Here is a 21,966-nt window from a genome sequence, read left to right on the forward strand (position 1 = left end):
TTGGTTTTGAGTCCCTTCAACTAGAGTAATGAAATATAAGAAAGACATATGATGTCAGAAACACCACAGTAATCATATTACTACGGTACTGCTGAGAGACCGAAATATTAGAATACTACTCACACTGTACAGATAAAATCAGGCTATACAAAAGCACATATAGAGCAGACTGAAGTGTGGACAGAGAGAAATGCAGCACAGCAGCATGATGGATAGATGAATGAATGAATGAATGAATGAATGGACATATGAATGATGGAGGGGATTACTGGACAGAGTGATGGATGAATGAATATATGAATAAACTGATTGACTGGATGAATGCATGGTTGAGATGGATGGATAGTATTTTTGATTGGACAGTAGATATAAGTCTTACCTGACCCATGTCCAGCAGGTCATGTAGCTCGAGTTGCTGGTAGACTCTGAGCCTGTATGACTCCATCTGCTCTTTCTTCTGCTTAGCGGTGTCATAATCCTCTCTCTCTATAGCGCTGTGTTTCTCAACATCATACCTGCCCAGACGCTCCCCTACCTACACAGAGAGAGAGAAACAGAGAGAGAGAGAGAGAGAGAGAGAGAGAGAGAGAGAGAGGAGAGAGAGAGAGAGCGGTATAAAGATCCCTGTGTTGAGAGAGTGGCCAAACCTCAGCCAAACAGGCCAGAATCCAAGGGGAATTCCACTGATTTTTCAAAATTTCTGCATTCTACAAATTCTTACAACACCGGGCTTATATATCTCTCCACCATGAATGCACTAAAAAAAAAGTCAAAACTTTGTCAAAACTATTGTAAAACAACGTTTCCGGCATCATGCAGCGTATTTATAAACTTTTCATGTAATAACTTTCTGTGATGTAGCTTTTATAGGCATTAAACACTTCAGCCATCTGCTTCCTATCACCACCGCTGTGAACAATTCTGACTTGGTAAGTGTTACATTAAACCCTAAATGACTTTGGATGCATATTAATTATGCGAACATTTTGAAATGTTAGTGGAATTTCCCTAAATGGCATAGGTGTAATGGAAGTAGTTTAAACCACTTTATTGTAAAAATTAAGTTAAAATAAGTCAACACATCCACATGCCATTTTTCTGCGAATTCTGCGCCATAACTTTTGCACAGGCCACATTATGTTTTTGTTTTAACAATACTGACAATAATGCTACAAAAACGATATGTACTTATTAAAAACATGTAATTGGAGGTGCCCAAATTTTTGCATAAAATCTGTACTTACTGTTGTTAAACAGCACAAACAGCTCTGTACACTTCATATTAATGCACATAACTTCATACATAAAAGGTTTATTTTAAGCCAGCCGTTTTAGGACTATGATGATGTTTTTTTTTTTAATAATATTGGGGAAATTCATAAGTTTTGGTTCAGAGCATAGAAAGGTGAGTATGTGCCTTTTAAATTATGTTTACTGTGGATGTCTATTTTTTCCTAAATAAAGTGCTGCTTATCATCTTTTTAATTTCTAGCGTAATTACCCCAAAACTGTGTAACACACTAGAAGGATAAATGCTAGGCACTCAGTTTTGCCCTATGATTATGGAGACTGCTGGTATGTCATACTGTTCAGTAACTCAGCTGTTTAGCTCACTTCCTCTGCGCTCTTGCCAGGTGTTCTTACAGGGAAGCTTCTGCAAAAAGAGGCCTTAGCTACACTAACACTTCAAGAAGAGTCTTTCATTTACCTTGTCAAGCAACAATCAGAGGAACATTTATATTTGCCATTTGTACATAGTTACTACTTGTAAATAGCAATAAAAGTACACTAGAATATGTCCTTTCATAGGATCTTAACAGACTATAATCAGGGGGTCAGGTCATGTATGTAAGACAAGCATATTTCAGCATTAATTGATGAGCTACTAGTTCAGGCAAAATTCACTTGGTACCTTTTGTAGGTCTGCAATGGCTTGTTTGAGCTTTTTGGCCAGGTCGTATCTCTCTAAGCGGACCGTGTCTTGCTTCTTATCATCCAGTAGGCGAATGATATGGGCAACTTCAGGATCCTGATACATGTCAAACGCCAAATCATCCAGCGGTGAGATAGACTCATACTTAGACCTGCATGAACAGAGAATATCAGGGAGCATTAGGGAAAAGGAGTTTGACAAACACTGTACAAACAAAACTTTAAGAAATCCTCACCCTGCATATGAGCCGTCCAGTGCTGAGCTGTGCTGCGTGCTGCTGAGATATTGCTCAATTAGCCGATCTCTGCTGGGCTGGAGCAAAAAGAGAGGTAAAATACATTCCCACTGTCACACTAATGTAAAACTAAAGGGCCAGTTCTGAAATGTAGTGTGGCAGCTGCCATGGGAAATGCTGCCACTCAAGAGTGTAGAGGTATGCTATGCAAACTGCCATTTGAAGAGGCTCACGAGAAGCGTGCACTCCGTCAGTAAAAAGGGACTGTTGCTGTTGTTCAGTAGTTCAAGATGTGTTTGTGTTTACCCTGTGTTTATGTGCCTGTGGTGGGTTTAGTCTACTGTTGAGTGCAATTTTACGGCTGTGGGTGCCTTTGCTAGCTATTTTGGGTTGTTTTTCTGCTTCGTTTATTTAACATTTTCAAACAGAAATTATGGCTTCCCCCGACTCTTCTTATGGAGCATACATTAAAAATCCGTTTTAATTTTTACTTGTATCTCTATTTTATCTTTGAATAATTTCTGTATTTTAATCACAGCTCATGGTGAATATAAGCTTTTGTCATCCACAGTCACAAAATTCACATTCCCCATTACTTTAACTGAACTGTGCAAACAACTATGGAAAAAAAAATCTATAGGCATTGACTGAAAATAAGGTTTGAAGAAGTTTTGGCAATAACAGAAGTGATGTGACGCTCAGCTAGTTTAGCTGCTGCTGCGAAGGTCGATTCTACTGTTTCTGTGGCAGAGTTAGAGAGATTAACAGAACAAGGAGAGACTGTTAGCCAAAAGACAAAGAGACAAGGTGAAAGAATATAAGAGGAGAGTAAGATAGAAAGAGAAAGAAAGGGGAGAATGAGAGTGAATAAGCCAGTTGAAAACAGAAAAAGAGAGAACAACAGAGACAGAGAGAGAAAGATGGACAAAAAGACAGAGAGAGAGAGAGAGAGAGAGAGAGAGAGAGAGAGAGATCCACGGTTTATCAGTACAGTTTTGAATGAACACACATTACATGATTTTGCAGGTGGTGGCTACTCTTACCACTGGAAGAGTAATGACTAACATGCAAATATAAAACATGTAAGACTGTAAAGACACATGGACAAACCACACATGCACATATATGTACATCCTCAGTCACTTTAATATATAGTTGTATATAATTGTATACATAATGAAAATATAGTTTGGTCACCACTGGTCAAATTGCATGTTTTGTTGATTTTCTAAATGATTTTCAGTGAGAACAAACTTCTGCACATTTTAATGTGCCATTACTGTTCATGTACAAATAAATGTAATAAAATGAGGCCTGTGCAAATATTTCATTTTTATTTCTTTCCCCAATTTGTTCAGCTCAAATAAATAGAAATAGTGCACAAAAAACTTTTAAGTTTCTCTATAGTTGCCCTTATTTTCACTTATAACAATCAACCAAACATGTAATTTGATCAGAGGTGGCCAAACTATTGGACATGACTATTTTCTTTTTACAATGGCAGGACTAAACAAGGTGTTCGAAAATCATCAAATAATGAATTCATCAACTCTCTTGTCTAAGAACCAAGTGTGCTATAAATACATTTATAATACTATATCACTGCTGTCGAAAGAAAACCTTCGAAGAATTTCTGTTTTTGTTGTTTTTCAGTTTTTGATATAATTTGAAATGCCTGTTGTCCTTTACACTGTGTGTAAATTTCATTAAGTATGGACCAAAAGAAACGAATCAAAATATCTTGGAAAAAAAATCTGGTTCCACTTACTTACATTAAAAGTACAGTAGGTTTTTTCCTTCTCCTGTAGAGCTACCATTTTGGAGATACAAGGTTTTTTCGGAACAACAGCAATATGCATATGCACAGTAAAACGTACACTGTATAAAACACACCACGTAAATCTGACATTTGCACTGCATTTTATTTCTTTCAATGGTCTCCTTAAAAACACACATTTTTAGTACTACTCAGTCCTTAAAAGATGAAACTGATTCAGATTTTTGATGCATTTTACTTAATTCTTCCCCAAGGCTTGTGAGCTTCCTCCTCTCAGGCTTCTTATCTGTGCAAATAAATAAACACTTTAATATTTTTTCAATGTTTCTTTCCATAGTTTCACAGCTTCAGAGTGGTGTGACTATCTAACTGCTGATCATCAGGAGACAAAAGATCATGAGTTCAAATCCCGGTGATGTCTCATTACTCCCTGGTCAGAAGCCTGAGAAGTGGAAGCTCCCACCTCCCTAAGCTGGGGGTACAGTGTGAAGGGGGAATCATAGAATCTGGGTGCAAACTGGCAATGACTAAACAGTGGAGAGAAATTGATTAAAATTCCAACAAAAAAGTAAGCAATTTAAACTTATAATTACCATGTTCAACAGTCATCTCAACTGTTGTCAGCATAACTTAGTTAGTTGTAACCAAAAATGTAGTTAGGAGACCTGGTTGAACTAAAATTAGTTGAGAAAAACAACACTATGTAGAAGGTTGACTCAAAATTTCATGTTGGCTTGACTTTTAATGTTTTACAATGTATATCTGGGCCTTTCCCGAAAGCATCTTTACTAGTAGAGAGAGAGTGATCAGAATTATGCTCGCTCTACCATTTACTAATCATTTTTGTTACTTTTGGGAAACCCAGCCCTGATTGTCATAAAGAATTTGCACAGAATTAAACCCTCTTTGAACGCCCATGCATTCCAATCAAAATGCAGATGTCACCATCTGGTGGTAGTGAGGTGCACTGCATAACCAACAACAAACTTCATTTCGTTTCACTTACTGCTGGGCTGATATCGCTGCAATCCACCGAGTCACCTAATATGTTTATAGCCACCAGTGCAACCTGGAATCAAAATACAGGAAAAACAAGGACATGAGACATGAAAAAAAAACAAACTATGGAACAAATAAGCACATATTGTCTGAGCATGCACATCACCTGGTTATAGATGTTGTATTGATTGACATGGTTTCGGTGGAACGTGAGCTTCAGATACGTCCCCACTGCATCTACATGCACTGACTTCAACTCTCGAGCTCTGAAGCCTGTTTTCTCATTATTTGAGAGTGACACATACCTGCAAAGCACAGAGATTCAGAAAGTACATAGTTAGGACGAACTGCTTTACTTTAAACCAGCAAACAGTATTGATGCATTCAGTATCATGAACATTAGGTTATGCAACAATGAGTACACAGTGATTCCAAAAAGTATTTGGACACTTTAACCACTGGTAAACTTGAATGAAGTTAGAAGTTAAACAGTGAAAAAGTCAAAGTCTTTGGGAATCACAACCCCTTTTTACTTGCACAGTCCAATTATGGACTGTACAGAGGCTTTGGGAAGAATTTACTGTCATGTAGGCCTAAACATAATATAAACAGTACATACAAGGTTGCGTCTATAGCTGTCAGGAAGTATGCATGGTAGTTCCTTGAAATTTACTCATCTCTACACTGGCTGTGCCATATGCAGTAGTAGAACAGGGACCAATCACTGACCCAAGTCTACGGAGCTGGTGGGAGTTTCGAGGGGAGGCAGGTTCTGGCAGTCTGTCCCCAGTGTGGAACTCAATCTTGGCAGAAATCAAGTATTGATGAGCCAGCAGCTGCAGCTTCCTGATGCGACATCTCTCCACCATCTGCAGCGTGATCTCTTGTGGGAATGTACAGAACCTGTACATGGTAACAGCAACCCAATATTAGTGTCAAACTGTCAGTAAAATCACTGAATTAACTCTACAGGGATGGTTTTACAAATATGGATGGAGCACAATAAAAGCCCATATCCTACACTTTCTTTAATTTCTTCTCCTCTTGAGTTCTACTTATAACATGTGTGTGATTTTATATACCAAAAACGGTCATTATGAACTTTTACATGACAAAATGAAACTGCTATAGGCTGAATAGCTGGAAATATGTACAAGATGGTCCCCATGACATCAGAGAAAAATATAATTCAAAACAGGCTGCATTTGCAGCTTAGTTTCCATATATGAACTGCATGGACTGGTCAGTGAATGGTATGTTTTGAAACTTTAATAATGTTTATATATTACTTCTTTAGTACTTCTTCTTCTACTCCTTCATTCAAACAAAAGCTTTCATTCAATTCAAACAAGGAAATTTGGCTTTCCATGATATGGGACCTTTTTGTCCAGCTGCAAGACTGGGAAAAACCCATGTCTTGAGATTTCTCAATTTAAATTAAATACAAAGCTCACTTCACACTAATGGCCAGCATGCATGGGTAGCTTTCTCTCTTTTGCCTCAGGCTTTTTAAACATTTTTACATGGATGCGCCCTGGAAATAAAGGCTATTTTAATCTTTAATCATAACATGTTTAAAGTGTCTTGGATGTGAAGTGGTATATCCAACCTTGTTACCAAATAGAACTCTCCATGATACACCTGAAATAAGTCACCTGAGCATGCCAGCAATCTTTCATTGTGCATGAAATTGAATATATTTTGTATCTTTTATATGAGAGTGTGTGAAGAACAAAATAACCTGGTCAAATGCACACACTGCTTGCTATTTGTGTGGTTTAAATCATATACTGTTATATTGACAATGACAAGCTGGTCCACAATATAATTTACCTGGCAGACCTCCAACCACTGACAGTGGGGGCATGAACCATGAGCTCCTTGGCACTATAATTTTCTTCATGGCCAGACCAGCTGACCACGGTGAATCCTATCTTACGTGGCATCCTGCTCCTACGCACTACAAATAGATGATGTGGAACACAGAAATTAAAGTCAGTCCAGCTATGGAGGTAGGAAAGTCTGGGGCACACATGAAAAGCATGAGACAAAAACAATGCATAATCTAATAAAGCCAGGAAAATTAAAAGAGTAACAACTTTTTGTAAAGCAAATTTAATTCAGACGTCTGATTAGCCTCAACCTAGTAGAGACGAATGGCATCTACCAATGTGCAGTGACCTTTCCTCCTCGTTCTCCTTTCGGGAGGAATGTGCTGGCACGAGGCTGAGGTACTAGTCAGTGTTTTTCTTTGCTGGCCAAGTTGTTAAGACGTTGTTGAGTTACTGTTAGCAACAAGCTGAAACCATCTTTTAGCACTTTTGAAACACTGCAGTACCAGGCCAGCGTTTGCTCTACATGTTCATATGTGAGAGAGCTGTTCAAGTTATTTTATGTTGGTGCGGTCAATGTCTCAGGATTACAGGTAAAAAAAGACTGAAGCATCTAAAGCTAACAAAGCTAACCTAAGCATAAATAATATTTAAAAGACAGAAACTTGTGGTTAATTGGGCTACATATCACCTATATTAACACACAGTTATGTAACTGTGGAATTGTAAGCGGTTTTACGTAAGTAGCCGAAGAATAAAAACTATATTTACCCAAATACAAAGACAGCTTGTTGATCCCATCTCATCTCCATAACCACCGTTTGACAACTGCCATCCAATGCGCATGCGCTTTCCTTGTTCCTTCGAAAAGGATTCGGGTACTTGTATTTTTTACGTACATTTCGCAGTGTCGTTTACATTCTCATTTATTTGTATTTTACTGTGGTAAACTGTGGCTTTCCAGCTAATACATATTCTCTGTGCGACGCAAATTTGCACATTGTCGATTCCCCGCATTTATTGAAGTCACTGAAGTTGTGCCGAAGATTATTTGTTCTCTCTGGGCGGACCAGATTGTACAGCCTCTTCCGGATATAGTCACTCACTTCTTCCGGTGTCGTGTTGGGCAGCATGGCGGCGGAAAGCGCTTCACAGACTGTTTGGCAAGAAATAGAAAAGGCAGAAAAAGAAAATAGGCGAGAGTTGGTCCTGCAGGGTGCAGCAGTCGATAAGAAGATAGAGAGCTGCGGCGGTGTCCATTCCAGACTGTACTCTCTGTCTCTCCTCAACTACCTGGAAATCAGTCAGTGTCCGAGCTTACACAGCATCCATCAGGACATCAAGAACCTGGTTCATCTGCAGAGCCTCATTCTTTGTAGGAATAAGATCGCATCAGTGCCCAAAGACATCGGCGAGCTGAAGGCGCTCAAAGTTCTGGACCTGTCGGTCAACGCCCTGCAGGATCTGCCCGAGGAGATCTGTTCTCTGGGTGAGCTGACCACGCTCAACGTTAGCTGTAACAACATCAGGGAGCTGCCGCATGGACTCAGTCAGTGCACGAAGCTTTGCAGCATCAATGTGTCTAAAAACGAGCTGACCCAACTTCCAGAAGATCTCTGCTCTTCCTCCAGCCTGGAGCTGCTCAACACTATCATTGCCTCAGAAAATGCAATAGAGCAGCTGAGCAGTGAAATACACAACCTGCCTGCACTTAAGGTTTGTTGATCATTACTTATTGCATTCGGTTTTTTTGTGAACGATTGTTTTATGTTTTGTTTGACAAAAAGTGACCATCATGAATACAGAATAATTCTCAAAACTACACTCTCCAACATAACCCACCACCCCAGGGGGGAAACCCTGGTAGACTTCTGTGACAGTTAAATAAATCAACAAATTAAAGAGGCTAATAATGCTGGGAAAACAGTTAAGTAAATAGTCAACAATAATACATGTAAATATATAACTGATTAATTCAGTATTATTTGGGTAATTTCACTTTCACAAATGCAGTATTCCCCCTCACTGTCCTAGCCTTGCCCCCATATATACAAGCTGTTGAAAGCTCTATTGAAATATTATCCAATATGGTTAGAGTCCAAACATGCATTCTTAAAATGTTCCTGAAAAAAAAGTAACAGAACACACAAAAATGTCATGTTTTGGCAAGACGAAAATCTCCAAAATGAAACTTCCACTTTTTTTTCCATAATTTTTGGAGCCCATCATTTTTACCACTGTGGAGGCCCTCACTGGCCATTTTAGGAGGGTCATTCCATCAGTGCGGAGGCAAACAGGGTAGAACTGTTGATTATATAGTTCAAGTGCACAACATATTAAATCGAACAACATCAGTGACATTGTAACACAGCTGACCACTGACTCAAATTACTTGAATCTGAGCTTTTCTGGAAAAAACAAAAAGTAAAGTCACTTTCTATGGGAGAAAAAAAACAAATATTGCATTGTCACTTTTTCAATTTTAAAATCATTTATTGCTTCATGAGTAACACTAACCGGCATTTTGCGACACACAAAGCTGTCGGTATTTTAGGCAAATTTATGTAGCAAAGTAAGCAAGCAAAGTTTATTTATATAGCGCTTTTTACAACAGGTGTTGTCACAAAGCAGCTTTACAAGGAAATCAGCATTACAGAAAGAAATCCAGGTCCAAGCCCCCATGAGCAAGCCAGTGGCAACAGTGGCAAGGAAAAACTCCCTAGGGAAACAGGAAGAAACCTTGAGAGGAACCAAGACTCAGAATGGGAACCCATGCTCCTCTGGTCGACATCGGATAGTAAAACATTGTTAGTATAAAGTATTATAGTACAAAAACAGGGAAAACAGGTGGAGGTTTGTGAGGGTGAGGTTTGCACGGCGAGCAGTGGCACCCGATCAAGGCAGAAGAGGCCTATTTACTTAAAATATTTTTAATATATGACGGATTATAATTTTCCATCGTTTTCACTTTATAAACTCCAGCAGCACTGCTCTGTCTACTCCATTATGTATCAGTGCAACACCCGCTAAGTGTCTCCACCACCTAAATAATACCTGCTCAGTGGTGTTATTGTGGAGGTCCTGATCATTGAATAACAAATTATGGAAGAAAGAGATGGACTACAGTCTGTAATTGTAGACCTACAAAGTGCCTATACCTATATAGTAAGTGGACCCGATAAATTGGACATTGAATGTAAATAAAAGGTGAGTGTCTGAAGCGTGAAGTATATGTTTAAGTATAGAGTCAACTTATGTAATGCTGAAATATTTTAGACTACGTTTGTAATGATTTTAGCTTTACAGACTTGAAGTATTCTAACTGCTCTTTAGGTTTTGGACCTGTCCAACAATAAGCTCCAGGAGATTCCATTCGAGCTGGCTGACTGTCCCAAGCTGAAGGAGATCAACTTCAAAGGGAACAAGCTGAAAGACAAGCGGCTGGAGAAGATGGTGAATGGCTGCCAGACTAAGTCTGTGCTCGACTACCTGAGAGTAGGGGGCCGTGGGAAAGGCAAGGGCAAGCAGCCAGACGGGGAGAGCGCTGAGAGGAGTGATAGGAATCGCAATGTCTCCAAGAAGAAGAATGCTCAGAAGCAGAAGAATAAGGAAGAGGAAGTGGATGAGTTGAAGCAGATGGTGGTCAGGATTCTGCATGTGTCTGATGCCCCTGCAGCAGTGACGGTGAAAGTGTCTCCGCAGGTGAAGGACGTCCGGCCATTTATAGTGTGCTGTATCGTTAAGGGCATGAACCTGAAACCAGGAAATGCACTCAAGAGGTTTCTGGTCGCTCAGGTAAGAAAAAATGATGGAAAAGTCCCATCTCATCTACCAAGATATTCTAAAATCTTTAGTGAAAAAGGTTCAAAGTAGCTTAATCTACCAAACAATGACATAGGAACACTGAATTTCATATATATTACTGGTTGCAAACACTGCCCAAAGGATGAACCGATTCTTTTAATTAAGTGCTAAGCTGTACATTAACCGTTCTCCTCTCCAGAAACCCACTGTAAGGTAAAAATGTAAACGGGAATTCCAATGATTTTTCAAAATGTACGCATTCTTAAATCGTTAAGAAGTCAAATCAATCAGAAACGTTTAATGTGAAATGCTCCTTTCTAGAGAAAGTATGCAAGTCAGAATTGTTTACAATAGTGGTGGTAGGAACTAGACGACAAAGCATTTAATAGGAAGTTATTACATGAAATACATTGCTTGAAAAGAGAAAGATTATCTTTTTTTGGCCATTATCATCATTACATATAAAATCTCAAAAGACACCTGTAGGGTCACTGGTCTTTTTGGATAGTAAATAAAATGACAATATTTGCGCTGGACACCACTAGTTCTAATGGCTCCGTCAGCACTTCTTTAAGAACATCCTTAATTAAATCAAGACTATACAAAAAAGTTGTTTTTTGGTGTTTTTTTCAATGTATTCATTACTATTTTTATTGTACTCTTAATTTGTCATCTTTATCAATTCTTCAGACCAAGCTTCACGATGAAATTTGTGCCAAAAGGACGACAGCTACCATCGCCACTCATGACCTGAGCTTACTGAAGGCCCCTCTAGAGTATGATGCCAGACCTCCTGATGTTCTGAGGGTAAGGATGGATCAGTATCACTGCATGTGTGTATGTGAGTATGTGCATACATGTGTCCCATGAAAGAAATCATAATTATGTCATAAAAAAAATCATCCCTCAGTCCTATTTACCTAAATGGAAAAAACAATGAATAAAAAGTTCATATCAAATAAATGTATTATTAAAGCATTAGACTTATTATTATTATTATTATTATTATTTGTAGTAGTGGTAGTATTGGGTTATTATTAGACGATTTTCATTGTCATAGACTAATTACAGTTTGTAGACTGTAGTATATGCCTCAAAATCCAACGTCCGAAATTATTTACTCTATTAATTTTTTCCTTGAACTTTTCACTTGAGATTGTAGTGAGTTTTTGTGTCCTGTAAAAAAGAGGCCACAGGTGGCACCTGCATGCTCACAGGGACTTTTCCCTCTTCTTCTGTTTTGCTGTATTCTGCGTATTTCATGTTTTAGGTGATATGACACTTTGGGAAGTTCTTGTGAAATGTGCTTCTTTTTGACACTTGGCATTAACAGACATCACAAATCACTTTTCTAGTGCTTCTTGTAGAAGCTCTGAAATGCCTCCACATAGCTGATGTTTTAACTGTGGATCCTCTGCTGCTTAAACTGTTTGAACGTGCCCGCTCTGACCAGCACAGAAAAGCGAAAGGAACAGCATGTTTCTCTATTTTTATTACCACTGAACCTATTTTTGAAGTTTTAGATTAGACACCTAATTGTGTGTCTGATTTAATCTTTGTTTTGTTCTTTTTCAGTTGATTGTTGCATTTTTTACAATTTTTTGGTCGAAAAATCAGTTGCTGAAATTTCTGTGCATGCCTTATTGGAATCAGATGATTTTATCTCCTAACATACAATTGGTAATTAGTTGATTCATTTTATTTTGGCTGATTAGCGTTGCAATTTTATAACATAAGTAAGGTGAGCCTGCTAAGTACACATTGTCTGCATTTAAATACGTTGCTAGAACTTGTGCACATCCATGCCTGCTCAACCCATTAGCAACACCACCATGTGTATTTCACATCCGCTTGTTCATTTACCCTGCAAATTTTGAGCTTTGGCTAAAGCACAAATAAACTGAGTTAACAGCAGGTTTTCCATTCAAACGTTTCACAAATTTGAAGCAAAGTGTTTCCGTCACGTACTCTTATGCACAAATCCCCAAAGATAACTTCAGATGCTTGCACCGTACGACACAAAACAAGAGTCAGTAATTTCCCTGTTCCCACACTTTTTATGTGGAGGGATTCGACCCTTTATTAGCGCTTTATAGGGCAGTTTTGACAGCCCTCCGTAAACTATACATGGCTGTCCCTAAGAGTTCAGAGACACTGGGCAGAGCAGGCAGTAGCCCATTTAATGAGGGCTGAAGTTGCTCCCACTTTGCCGTTACCCACCAAACCCCTTCGAACGTCTGTCATCTGCCACTTTGTCTGTCATCATCTGGAGCGGAAACACCGTACTTTCATTTGTCATCACTTATTTGAAAAATCAGTTTCCATCACTGTTTATCATTTATTGTTAAAGCAACGTTTCCACCTTATCCAAGGGGAAAAAACTTTTCTGCCTGTCCCATCCAGGTTTTTATGTGTGTTTTCAAAATACACTTGAAAGAGATGAATAGAAAATCCTCTATTGTCTTTGTTGCCTGTTGCTTGAACAATCAGCTAAATCAGTATTGACCGTTGTCCAGTTTGGCTGTAAATAAATTGGAATTAGCCATAAACATTAATTTATTGCACTGCAGCTAACTACCCTGTTCCTATACTTTGTGTGACATACGAAAAAATTATATTAATTTTAATAAGTGTTATTGAAATGAACACAAATTCCAGTAGTGCTAAAGAAGTAATAGCCATTGAGCTGCAGGTGTTAAATATGTGTAAAATTACTCTTACTCACTAGGCTGCCTAAGGATAATATATAAAGAAATGTAAAAATATATAAGCGAATTTATTTATTTTATTATTATTATTATTATTATTATTATTATGTATTTATTCTATTTATTGTACCTTAATTTGTCTCTTAGAGAAATGTTTAACGGTCTGCATATATATATATATATATATATATATATATATATATATATATATATATATATATATGCACTCACCAAGACAGATTCCTTGTATTTGTAATATACTTGGTGAAATGAAGTGATTCTGATTCTCAATAAGGTGAGGTGTGGATAAAGTTCAGTGCTGGCTGCTGAGAAGTCATGCTGTCTCATGTTAACTACCACTGCATTCTTGCCTGAATTTTAATAGTGTCATTGAGCTGCAGGTGTTAACTGTGTACAAAAAGATCCTTAATCAGTAGGCTGCCCAGTAAGTGATGTTACCCAGTAATGGATTGCATAATCTTCCCACTGCTTACATAACTGCCAGCAGGGGGGGGGGGTATTATGCATATTTCATGACATCTGGTAAGACTGTTTGTTTTTATGAATGGTGTGGAATCTAGTTTCTAATCTGCTGGTTAGATAGTGTCACTGAGAACACACATAACTCCTGGTATTAATAATACATGACCTGTGCTTTTGCTTTTTGTCATGTTTCTTTGTGCAGAACATTCATACAGCACTTGTCTCTGTACATCTAGCAGTGGCAGAGGCTTTGTTGTGTGTGTTTTATTCTTACTAAAGCTGTTATCACAGAACAGTCTCTTAACACTGGTCGGTACAGTATATCATTTGTAATATATAACTTTACCGAATATCATTTGTAATCATTATGAAAGTATTGATATTTCAGTGGGCTGTTATGTGCAGGCGATCCCTTTAACAAACCAGCTTTTTTTCCGATTGTGTGCTGTGAGCAGCCTGACCTCACTTTACATGTTCTGTGCAAGTGTTTAATGAATCGAGGTATTCATGTGAAAATAGTATTGTAATTGTGAAGTACCAACATAATTTTTGTCCATAATGTGTAGCGCTGCTACAGTATATTTTGGTTTCAAACCACAGTTTCATTCTTTATTTTGACTGACATTAGATTGACTGCGTTCAGGCTTCCCAGTTTCCCAAAGCGTGCTAGGCTCAGCTGTATCTCAGTAGTAACGTGTGCTAGAATATGGAAATGACACTGCTGTATTTTTAGTACTGTGAACAGTATGAAATGCATTTTTGTTATAAATTGTGATATTCGTACTAAAGATCATTTTAGCAGTAAGACAGAGGATGTTAAACATGTCTTTATTTGCAGATAGTTCCTCTGGGTCGTAAGGAGATGAAAGCAGGTGACCTGTTGAAGATGCTCCAGCAGGAAGCAGATGAACAGAGGAAGCAGAAGAAACGCCAGAATGTGTCAGGCCTCCACAAGTGAGAAAAATCAAACTCTCAGAACTCCTGTTAACCAGCAGGACAGCTAATGTGTTAATAGGAAGGTCTCTGACACTGAATTGTACAGTTTTTTTATGAAAACAGAGAGAATGTGGACAAAATTCAGGCTTACTACTGTTTTTAACTATGTGATGTACTTTTGTCCATTTTTTTATTGTTAACACTATTAGGGGTGCGAGATGATATTGGAATCACGTCAGTATCTGCTGATATTTGCCTACAAAGATTCTTGCCATAGGACAGATGTTTAGATTGGCTGACATTTCAAATCGATATTTGATGATATGTTTATTGAACTCCAGAAGAGCAGAATATTTATTTACTGCTGGCCTGCTGTGCTCAAATATGCATTTTATTCATGTTAATGCTTTTGCCCTATGTAAAGGTATATACAGATAGATGTAGATCCCGTTTCTATGTTTTACAAATGTTTATGTATCAACATCTTCAGATATATACATAGAAAATATTGAATATTTGCACTGGATCATCATCAGGACATACCTAAACAGTATACGCTGACAAACCATATTAGCCTGTCTTTTTGAGTTCTTAACAACTTGACACAGTTTGAGGCAAATGATGCGCACTGGTAACTATTAACTTCCATTACTTTTTAACCACTTTAGCCATGTAGCTTCAGTGCTACTAAACTAAAGAAGCAAACTTCAGACAACAAACGTGTTGGATGATCCTCTACGTTTGGGCTAAGGGGAATGTAAATTTGACTAAATTTGATTTTTTGACAGATAGCTCTTATTTAGTAGGGTTTTCTGGAAAAAAAAAAAATTAGTCTAACAGGATTTTATCACAGAATATACAGTTGGATGCAAAAAGTTTGAACACCCCTGATTAAATTACACATTTTATTGATTTTCTAAGTAAATGAAATGGAAAATATAAATTCTAAAATGTGCCATGCATTTTGCACAGGCCAAATTTCATGTATTATTTTTTCAATATGTTAAATTCAGGTGCAGAAGTGTGTTTTCTGTAGAGAATATGTTCAATTTTCACTTAGGAAATCAACAAAACGTAATTTTACCAGGGGTGCCCATACTTTTGCATACAACTGTACATTTCCTGAAGCTTTATTTCTGGCTTTGTTTAAAGTGTGGGACCTTTGCATGGCTATAGTAAAGAAACTTTGCTGATAATACAGTGTACTGCAGTGTTTAATAGTCTTTTTTTTTGTCACAGGTATCTTCAGCTGCTGGATGGGAAAGATCATTACCCTTGCCTGGTGGATGCTGATGGTCATGTGATCTCTTTCCCTCCAATCACAAACAGTGAGAGGACAAAGGTAATCTGCTGTAATTTTGTAATTACATGGCATTCCAGAACATTTGAACTCACCGCTGAGGGCAGGTCAGGTGCTGTTTTTACAGCTGCTGATACTCAGAAATTTACTGCTCACTCAGTGGTTATATGCCCATGTAGGCCATGGACATGGTTAAGACTTCCCTAAAAGAGCTTGTAATATTACTTCTGTCTGATTTATTTCCTTCATATACTTCTTTTTTTAAGTGTCAACATCACAGTTCAGTGGTTGTGGTATCAGCTCAGTGCAGCTGCTTCTGGCTTTTGCATGCACAGATGTTCATCATCTGGTGATATGCATAATCAAACTGTTATTTCCAGTTCACTTGAGCTTAAACAGGGCCCCAGAACTAGTATTGCAGTGACCTTACTGTAAACTGTTTACTGTTTACAATGTACTCCGTGTTTAAATAAAGGGTAATTGATTGATTGATACTAATAGACATATATTATGAAGTGTTCCAATAAGTATAGAGTTCCAGTGTTTGAGAGATTGTTCCATTGTTTTTTTTTCTCTCTCTCTCTCTCTCTCTCTCTCTCTCTCTCTCTCTCTGCCTCTCCCTTCTAGATAAAAAAGACAACACGTGAACTGTTCCTCGAGGTGACGAGTTCTACCAATCTGCAGATCTGTAAGGATGTCATGGACACACTGATTATAGTAAGAGTCACACAGATTACATTTTAATTTTTTGTTTTTTAAACATTTTTTCCCACTGTTGCGTTCCCACAAATGCATGTATGTTCTATAGTACAGCTACAGTCATATTTAAAAGTTTTGTTGATTTCTGAAAATAAGTGAACACATTCTCTACAGAGATACATATAACTGTAAGTGTGGGACCCACTTAGGGTACTTGTAGAATATTCGACGCTCATATAAAATTAATAAACTTTTATTTTACCCTGAAAAAAGTGGTCACATCTCTGCATATTTTCATAGCTTTAAGATTAGTCGGATTAGTACTGACATTCAGGTGGAAAGTGTAGGAGGTTAGAGATGGAACAACACCACTTTTTTCCCTGATATTAATACTGAAACCTTCGTCTAGAAATTATCTATTTTTAAATGAAGCACTTCATTAAATTACCATGTAAACTACTCAGACACTACTATTCCACAGGACATACACAGCTAACACCATCACATCACACAGTGTGAGTGGGTGCTATTTCAGAATAGATTTCTTTAGGCATGCGATATGCGTTATGCAAATTGTGGGCGAGTGCAGACATCTGATATTTTTCATGGACTTGTCTAAACATTTATATAATATAGAAACTGAGACTTCATCTAACTGGATTAGCATTAAGGAGAAATATAACATTTCTTTCTGTAGGATTAATAATGCAGTATAATGTATGGGTTGTATGTAGGTGTTTTAGACAGTTTGCCACGTGCTAATTTTCGCTAAGCGTATTCTAGTTTGCTGTCGTGACATCAACCATTGTCATCTGTCATGATATTTACCAGTAATGATACCATGACAGTGTTACATCACTGGCCATAATCTGTCATGACAACGCATAACAGCATATGACATTTGCCTTGACATGTTTATGGCATGGTGATGTCAGTGTAGCAGGGTTCAAGTAAAATGTTCATGTAATTTTTTTTCTTAAGCAACTACCTGCCGATATTTGATTCTGATATCATTTTGCCTCCCTAATATTTGTTACAGGATTGGATCAGATTAATCATTAGACACCGAGATCCAATCCAGCATTTTCTACTGATGTTGAAATTGGTAGTGAGCTGATACAAGAGGAAAATAGTGGATTTAATATCTGAGAAAGAACATAATGAATTTGATTTATGTCTAAGTGAAGTACTTGGTAGTTTTAAAGAAATAAATATCGGATGTGTATCCATATTAGCCAATACTCAGAGTTTCAGTATTGCTATTGGAAAAGATAAAATGGCATCGTGCCATCTAGAGGAAATGCCCTTCAAAGGAAAATGAGTGTTATCAAATGAAAATGGTAAATGCTTGTTAATATAGTAGCAACATGTAAGTGTGTTGGGAGGTTTTCTTTAGTTCCTTGCAGTGAAATCAAGGCCCTTTTACAGTATTAATTGTCAGTGAAGCTGTAGTGTGGAGAGTGAAGGATCTGTTTCTAGGTCTTGTGCTTATTTTATAGCCAAGCCTCAGCCTATTTGAACACCATTGGAAGGAATGAGCTCATCTTTCTGCACCAGCAATACACTCTCTCACACACACACTAAAACAAACACAGAGTGTACTGTGTCACGTAAGCACCACACAATGCAGCTGCAATCGAAACTCTTCAGAAGCATATAGGCACAGAGCATGTTCTCTCAGGTGTGGATTCATCAGACACGCATCAGTGTTTCGCCGATCTGCCTCATCAGTCCTACAGCAGTGTAGTAATTTACTGAAGGCCTTGCGTAAGCACTGGCTGCACTGTTATGTACTGTAGCAGCAGTTGACTGATATGAAAACTTGTGCTGGCCACTTGGGCCACCAAAAAAATTAATCTTATGGCGAAAATTTTGAATTAGTGTCCAGAATTAAAGAAACATGTATTGTATATACACTGATCAGGCATAAGATTATGACCACCTCCTTGCTTCTACGCTCATTGTCCATTTTATCAGCTCCACTTACTATATAGGTGCACTTTGTAGTTCTACAGTTACAGACTGTAGTCCATCTGTTTCTCTGTATACTTTGTTAGCCCCATTTTACCCTGTTCTTCAGTGGTCAGGACCCCCATGGACCCTCACAGAGCAGGTACTATTTGGGTGGTGGATCATTCTCAGCACTGCAGTAACACTGACGTGGTGGTGGTGTGCTAGTGTGTGGCACTGGTCTGAGTGGATCAGACACAGCAGTGCTGCTGGAGTTTTTAAACACTGTGTCCACTCACTGTCCACTCTATTAGACACTCCTACCTCGTCAGTCCACCTTGTAGATGAAAAGTCAGAGATGATAGCTCATCTGCTGCTGCACAGTTTGTGTTTGTCATCCTCTAGTCCTCCATCAGTGGTCACAGGACGCTGTCCACAGGATGCTGTTGGCTGGATATTTTTGGTTGATGGACTATTCTTAGTCCAGCAGTGACACTGAGGTGTTTAAAAACTCCAGCAGCACTGCTGTGTCTGATCCACTCAGACCAGAACAACACACACTAACACACCACCACCACATCAGTGATCCGCCACCCAAATAGTACCTGCTCTGTGAGGGTCCATGGGGGTCCTGATCACTGAAGAACAGGGTAAAAGGGGGCTAACAAAGTATGCAGAGAAACAGATGGACTAACATCTGTAATTGTAGAACTACAAAGTGCACCTATACAGTAAGTGGAGCTGATAAAATGGACAATGTGTGTAGAAACAAGGAGGTGGTCATAATGTTATGCCTGATCGGTTCATTGCATTTACAATGAACAAGCGTGCTTCAGTACCAAAAACCAGTCAGGTGTTGCTTTGAATTAGAAAAATCTTTAAGCAGTTTGAAGTTTCTCCACAAGGGGGAGCAATTATCACACAAGTCACTTTTGTATCATTTAAAGAGAAAAAACAGCCATGAACCCACACCAGCAGGAGTCACAACTTTCAAAACGAGAGGAAAAATAGTTTGTAATCAAAACATGTTGTTACCCATTAATATTATTTAAAATGTGATTTCGTTAAAATTTTTCATTGTCAGTCAATGCTAAGACAAAGTCAGAAACTAGGTCTAAGCTATAGCAAACTGTGTGTGTTTATCAAGAAAATGTTGTGCTAATTATTTTTAGATATAGTTTGGCCTAGTGAAATGTAGTTGTTGTGTAATTAGTGGAGGATATTTGTGAATGTGTGAAAATTAAACTGGTCTGGTGGTTTGTTAAAGAGGAAAAACACAAAAAAAAAATATCCAAGGCAAGTGATCACAGGGACCACAGGCTCTGTACTGTTAGTTGCCAAAATGTGACATTTTGTAGCCAGGGGCACCAGGCAATAGGCAATATTGTCCCATGTACTGTAGCATCTGCAGCTTAAAAACCTTCTTCTTACTGATGCTTTTGGGCTTTGTCATTTTAAAACTATTGCTAAATGAAAAGGTGATGTCGGAAACCGGAGATGGAAGGTAAAACATTATGGTATGTCAAGTGGGCGTGAGATTCCTGCCCTGATAGGAATTGAAACGTCTGTCCTACATTCTTGTCTTTTACGTCAGCTCCAGTTCCTGCTAAATATTTAACCATCTGCAAAACGTGATCTGGACATTCTGAATAATGGACCTTTCAATACTATCATGGGTCATCAAATACCAAACCCAGCTCTTTTTTCAAATGTACATACATTAGGCCCCAAAAAGTATTTGGACACTTCAACCATGTAACCAATGGTAAACTTTAGTGAAGTTCTTTGGGTTTCTTCATAAAATGTTTAAATGATATTTCAGAGAGAAACAATTTTAGCACAGCATCAAACTGATGGTAGCCTGTTAATCTTACTGTGATGTCACTGAGCTTGTATTCATTGATGAATGCAGAAGTGTGCAAAGGCATTGTGTATACAAATCTGCAGAAGTCTGTGAAGAAACCGCTCAAACAATAATGATCTGAAACTCACCTGCTGCCTTTTCGCAATAAGAAACTGTCTTGCAAGTGTCTGTTTAACATAAATGCCACTTTGTTTGATATTGCATTTCATAACACAATGAACTTAATACATTTTTAAGTATGGCATAAATGTCCGAATACTTTTGGGGGGTGAATGTTGGAACAAAACCTTGTTTCCCCAAAATGATAATTTTATGTTGATGCAAGTTAACTGGGAATGGCAGATAAATTTATAAAGCATCCATGAAGCACACAGTTTTGTTCATCTTCGTTTTGACTGATTTAGCACATCCTTTAGGATTTAAAATCATTCAGTGAGCACTGCTTTCTGTCTTAACTGTGCTTTTTGTTTCTCTTTCAGAAAATGGCTGAGCTGAATAAGTTTACCTTTGACCATAAAGAGGAGGCTGGATCAGATGGGGAGATGGACTCAACCTCTGACCCTTTGGTTGACAGCTCAGCCTCACCTGAGTTGAGTGTGGTGCAAGTGAAGGTGTTGGATGCTGAAGGCAATCTGAAGGTTGTGTACCCATCCAAAACTGACCTGACCTCTGACGTTAGCCATCTGACCATCGTCCGGTAACCAAATTCAACAAGAAAACTGCATCAAAATAGCGGATATTTATCCCAACGCCAGTAAATATACTCTGTTTAAACAGCAAGTAAATTTGTCACTTGGCTTTCTTTAACCTTGGTCTGTCCTTCTCTCTGCATCATAATTATGTATTTGCAGCAGTTTCTGCACAGGGTTGATGTACAGGGTTTAACACTGTCATTAAACTATGATTGATTTTTATGAAATAAAAAAAAATTGCTCTTTCACCTTTAGCTAATTTGCAGTTCTAAGTGGTTCATAGCTTGAATGCAGTCATGTTGTTTACAAACAGAATCTTCATAGAGCACAGATGTACATTAATGCATTTTGTCCAGCACTTATTGTCCAAGAAAAATAAATAACTTTAAATACAAATGTTTTATTTCTTTTCCTCTTCACTGTCAGTCTTAATTTTATAAGAATGCATTGAGAAACTTTCCACGTTTCACCAAGGTCAAAATTCTTGTGTCATATACCTAGACTCAAAGATCAAGACAGTCTTGTGTTACAAGTGAACGACTGTAGATACTGGAACTCAAATACATGACATAATCCCTCTTAACGATCACATTTCATAGGTTTCATAAAGCTTTTTAAAGAATTCTAGAGATTCTATCTTTGAATGCAACAATTTTCAAAAAGGAACTGATCAAAAGATCAAAACGTCCCTTTTAAATTGGCCATACTGGCTGAACAATTGAACTTTGTTTTGTCTCCTGGAGGTAGATCACTG

The 21,966-nt window shown here is 38.0% G+C and overlaps 2 protein-coding genes across 2 annotated transcripts in view; one reads left to right on the forward strand and one right to left on the reverse strand.

The window, feature by feature from the left end:
- The window catches only part of cep104 (centrosomal protein 104), a 52,703-nt gene extending 44,953 nt beyond the window's left edge, over positions 1–7,750 (reverse strand). The window contains 8 exon segments of the mRNA XM_036579133.1: positions 380–535; positions 1,913–2,084; positions 2,169–2,245; positions 4,952–5,014; positions 5,111–5,249; positions 5,674–5,847; positions 6,778–6,904; positions 7,548–7,750. Of these exon segments, the coding sequence (XP_036435026.1) occupies positions 380–535; positions 1,913–2,084; positions 2,169–2,245; positions 4,952–5,014; positions 5,111–5,249; positions 5,674–5,847; positions 6,778–6,890 (894 nt within the window). The 5' untranslated portion in view covers positions 6,891–6,904; positions 7,548–7,750.
- Positions 7,751–7,870: 120 nt separating this feature from the next.
- lrrc47 (leucine rich repeat containing 47) lies at positions 7,871–21,607 on the forward strand. Its single transcript, XM_036579134.1, has 7 exons — positions 7,871–8,492; positions 10,110–10,571; positions 11,271–11,387; positions 14,610–14,725; positions 15,947–16,049; positions 16,635–16,724; positions 21,000–21,607. Exons 1-7 carry the CDS (start codon positions 7,908–7,910, stop codon positions 21,219–21,221), a joined length of 1,695 nt encoding a protein of 564 aa, XP_036435027.1. The 5' UTR covers positions 7,871–7,907; the 3' UTR covers positions 21,222–21,607.
- The last annotated feature ends 359 nt before the right edge of the window (positions 21,608–21,966 follow it).

The sequence above is a fragment of the Colossoma macropomum genome, unplaced genomic scaffold, assembly GCF_904425465.1.
Source record: "Colossoma macropomum unplaced genomic scaffold, Colossoma_macropomum, whole genome shotgun sequence".
NCBI classification, from domain to species: domain Eukaryota; kingdom Metazoa; phylum Chordata; class Actinopteri; order Characiformes; family Serrasalmidae; genus Colossoma; species Colossoma macropomum.

Bases quoted from the DNA above. Each gene is read 5' to 3' on its own strand.
- lrrc47 (XM_036579134.1), top strand. From the start codon at position 7,908: ATGGCGGCGGAAAGCGCTTCACAGACTGTTTGGCAAGAAATAGAAAAG. The intron at 14,726-15,946 runs GTGAGAAAAATC...TTTTTGTCACAG, and splicing joins AATGTGTCAGGCCTCCACAA to GTATCTTCAGCTGCTGGATG. The intron at 16,050-16,634 runs GTAATCTGCTGT...TCTCCCTTCTAG, and splicing joins CAAACAGTGAGAGGACAAAG to ATAAAAAAGACAACACGTGA.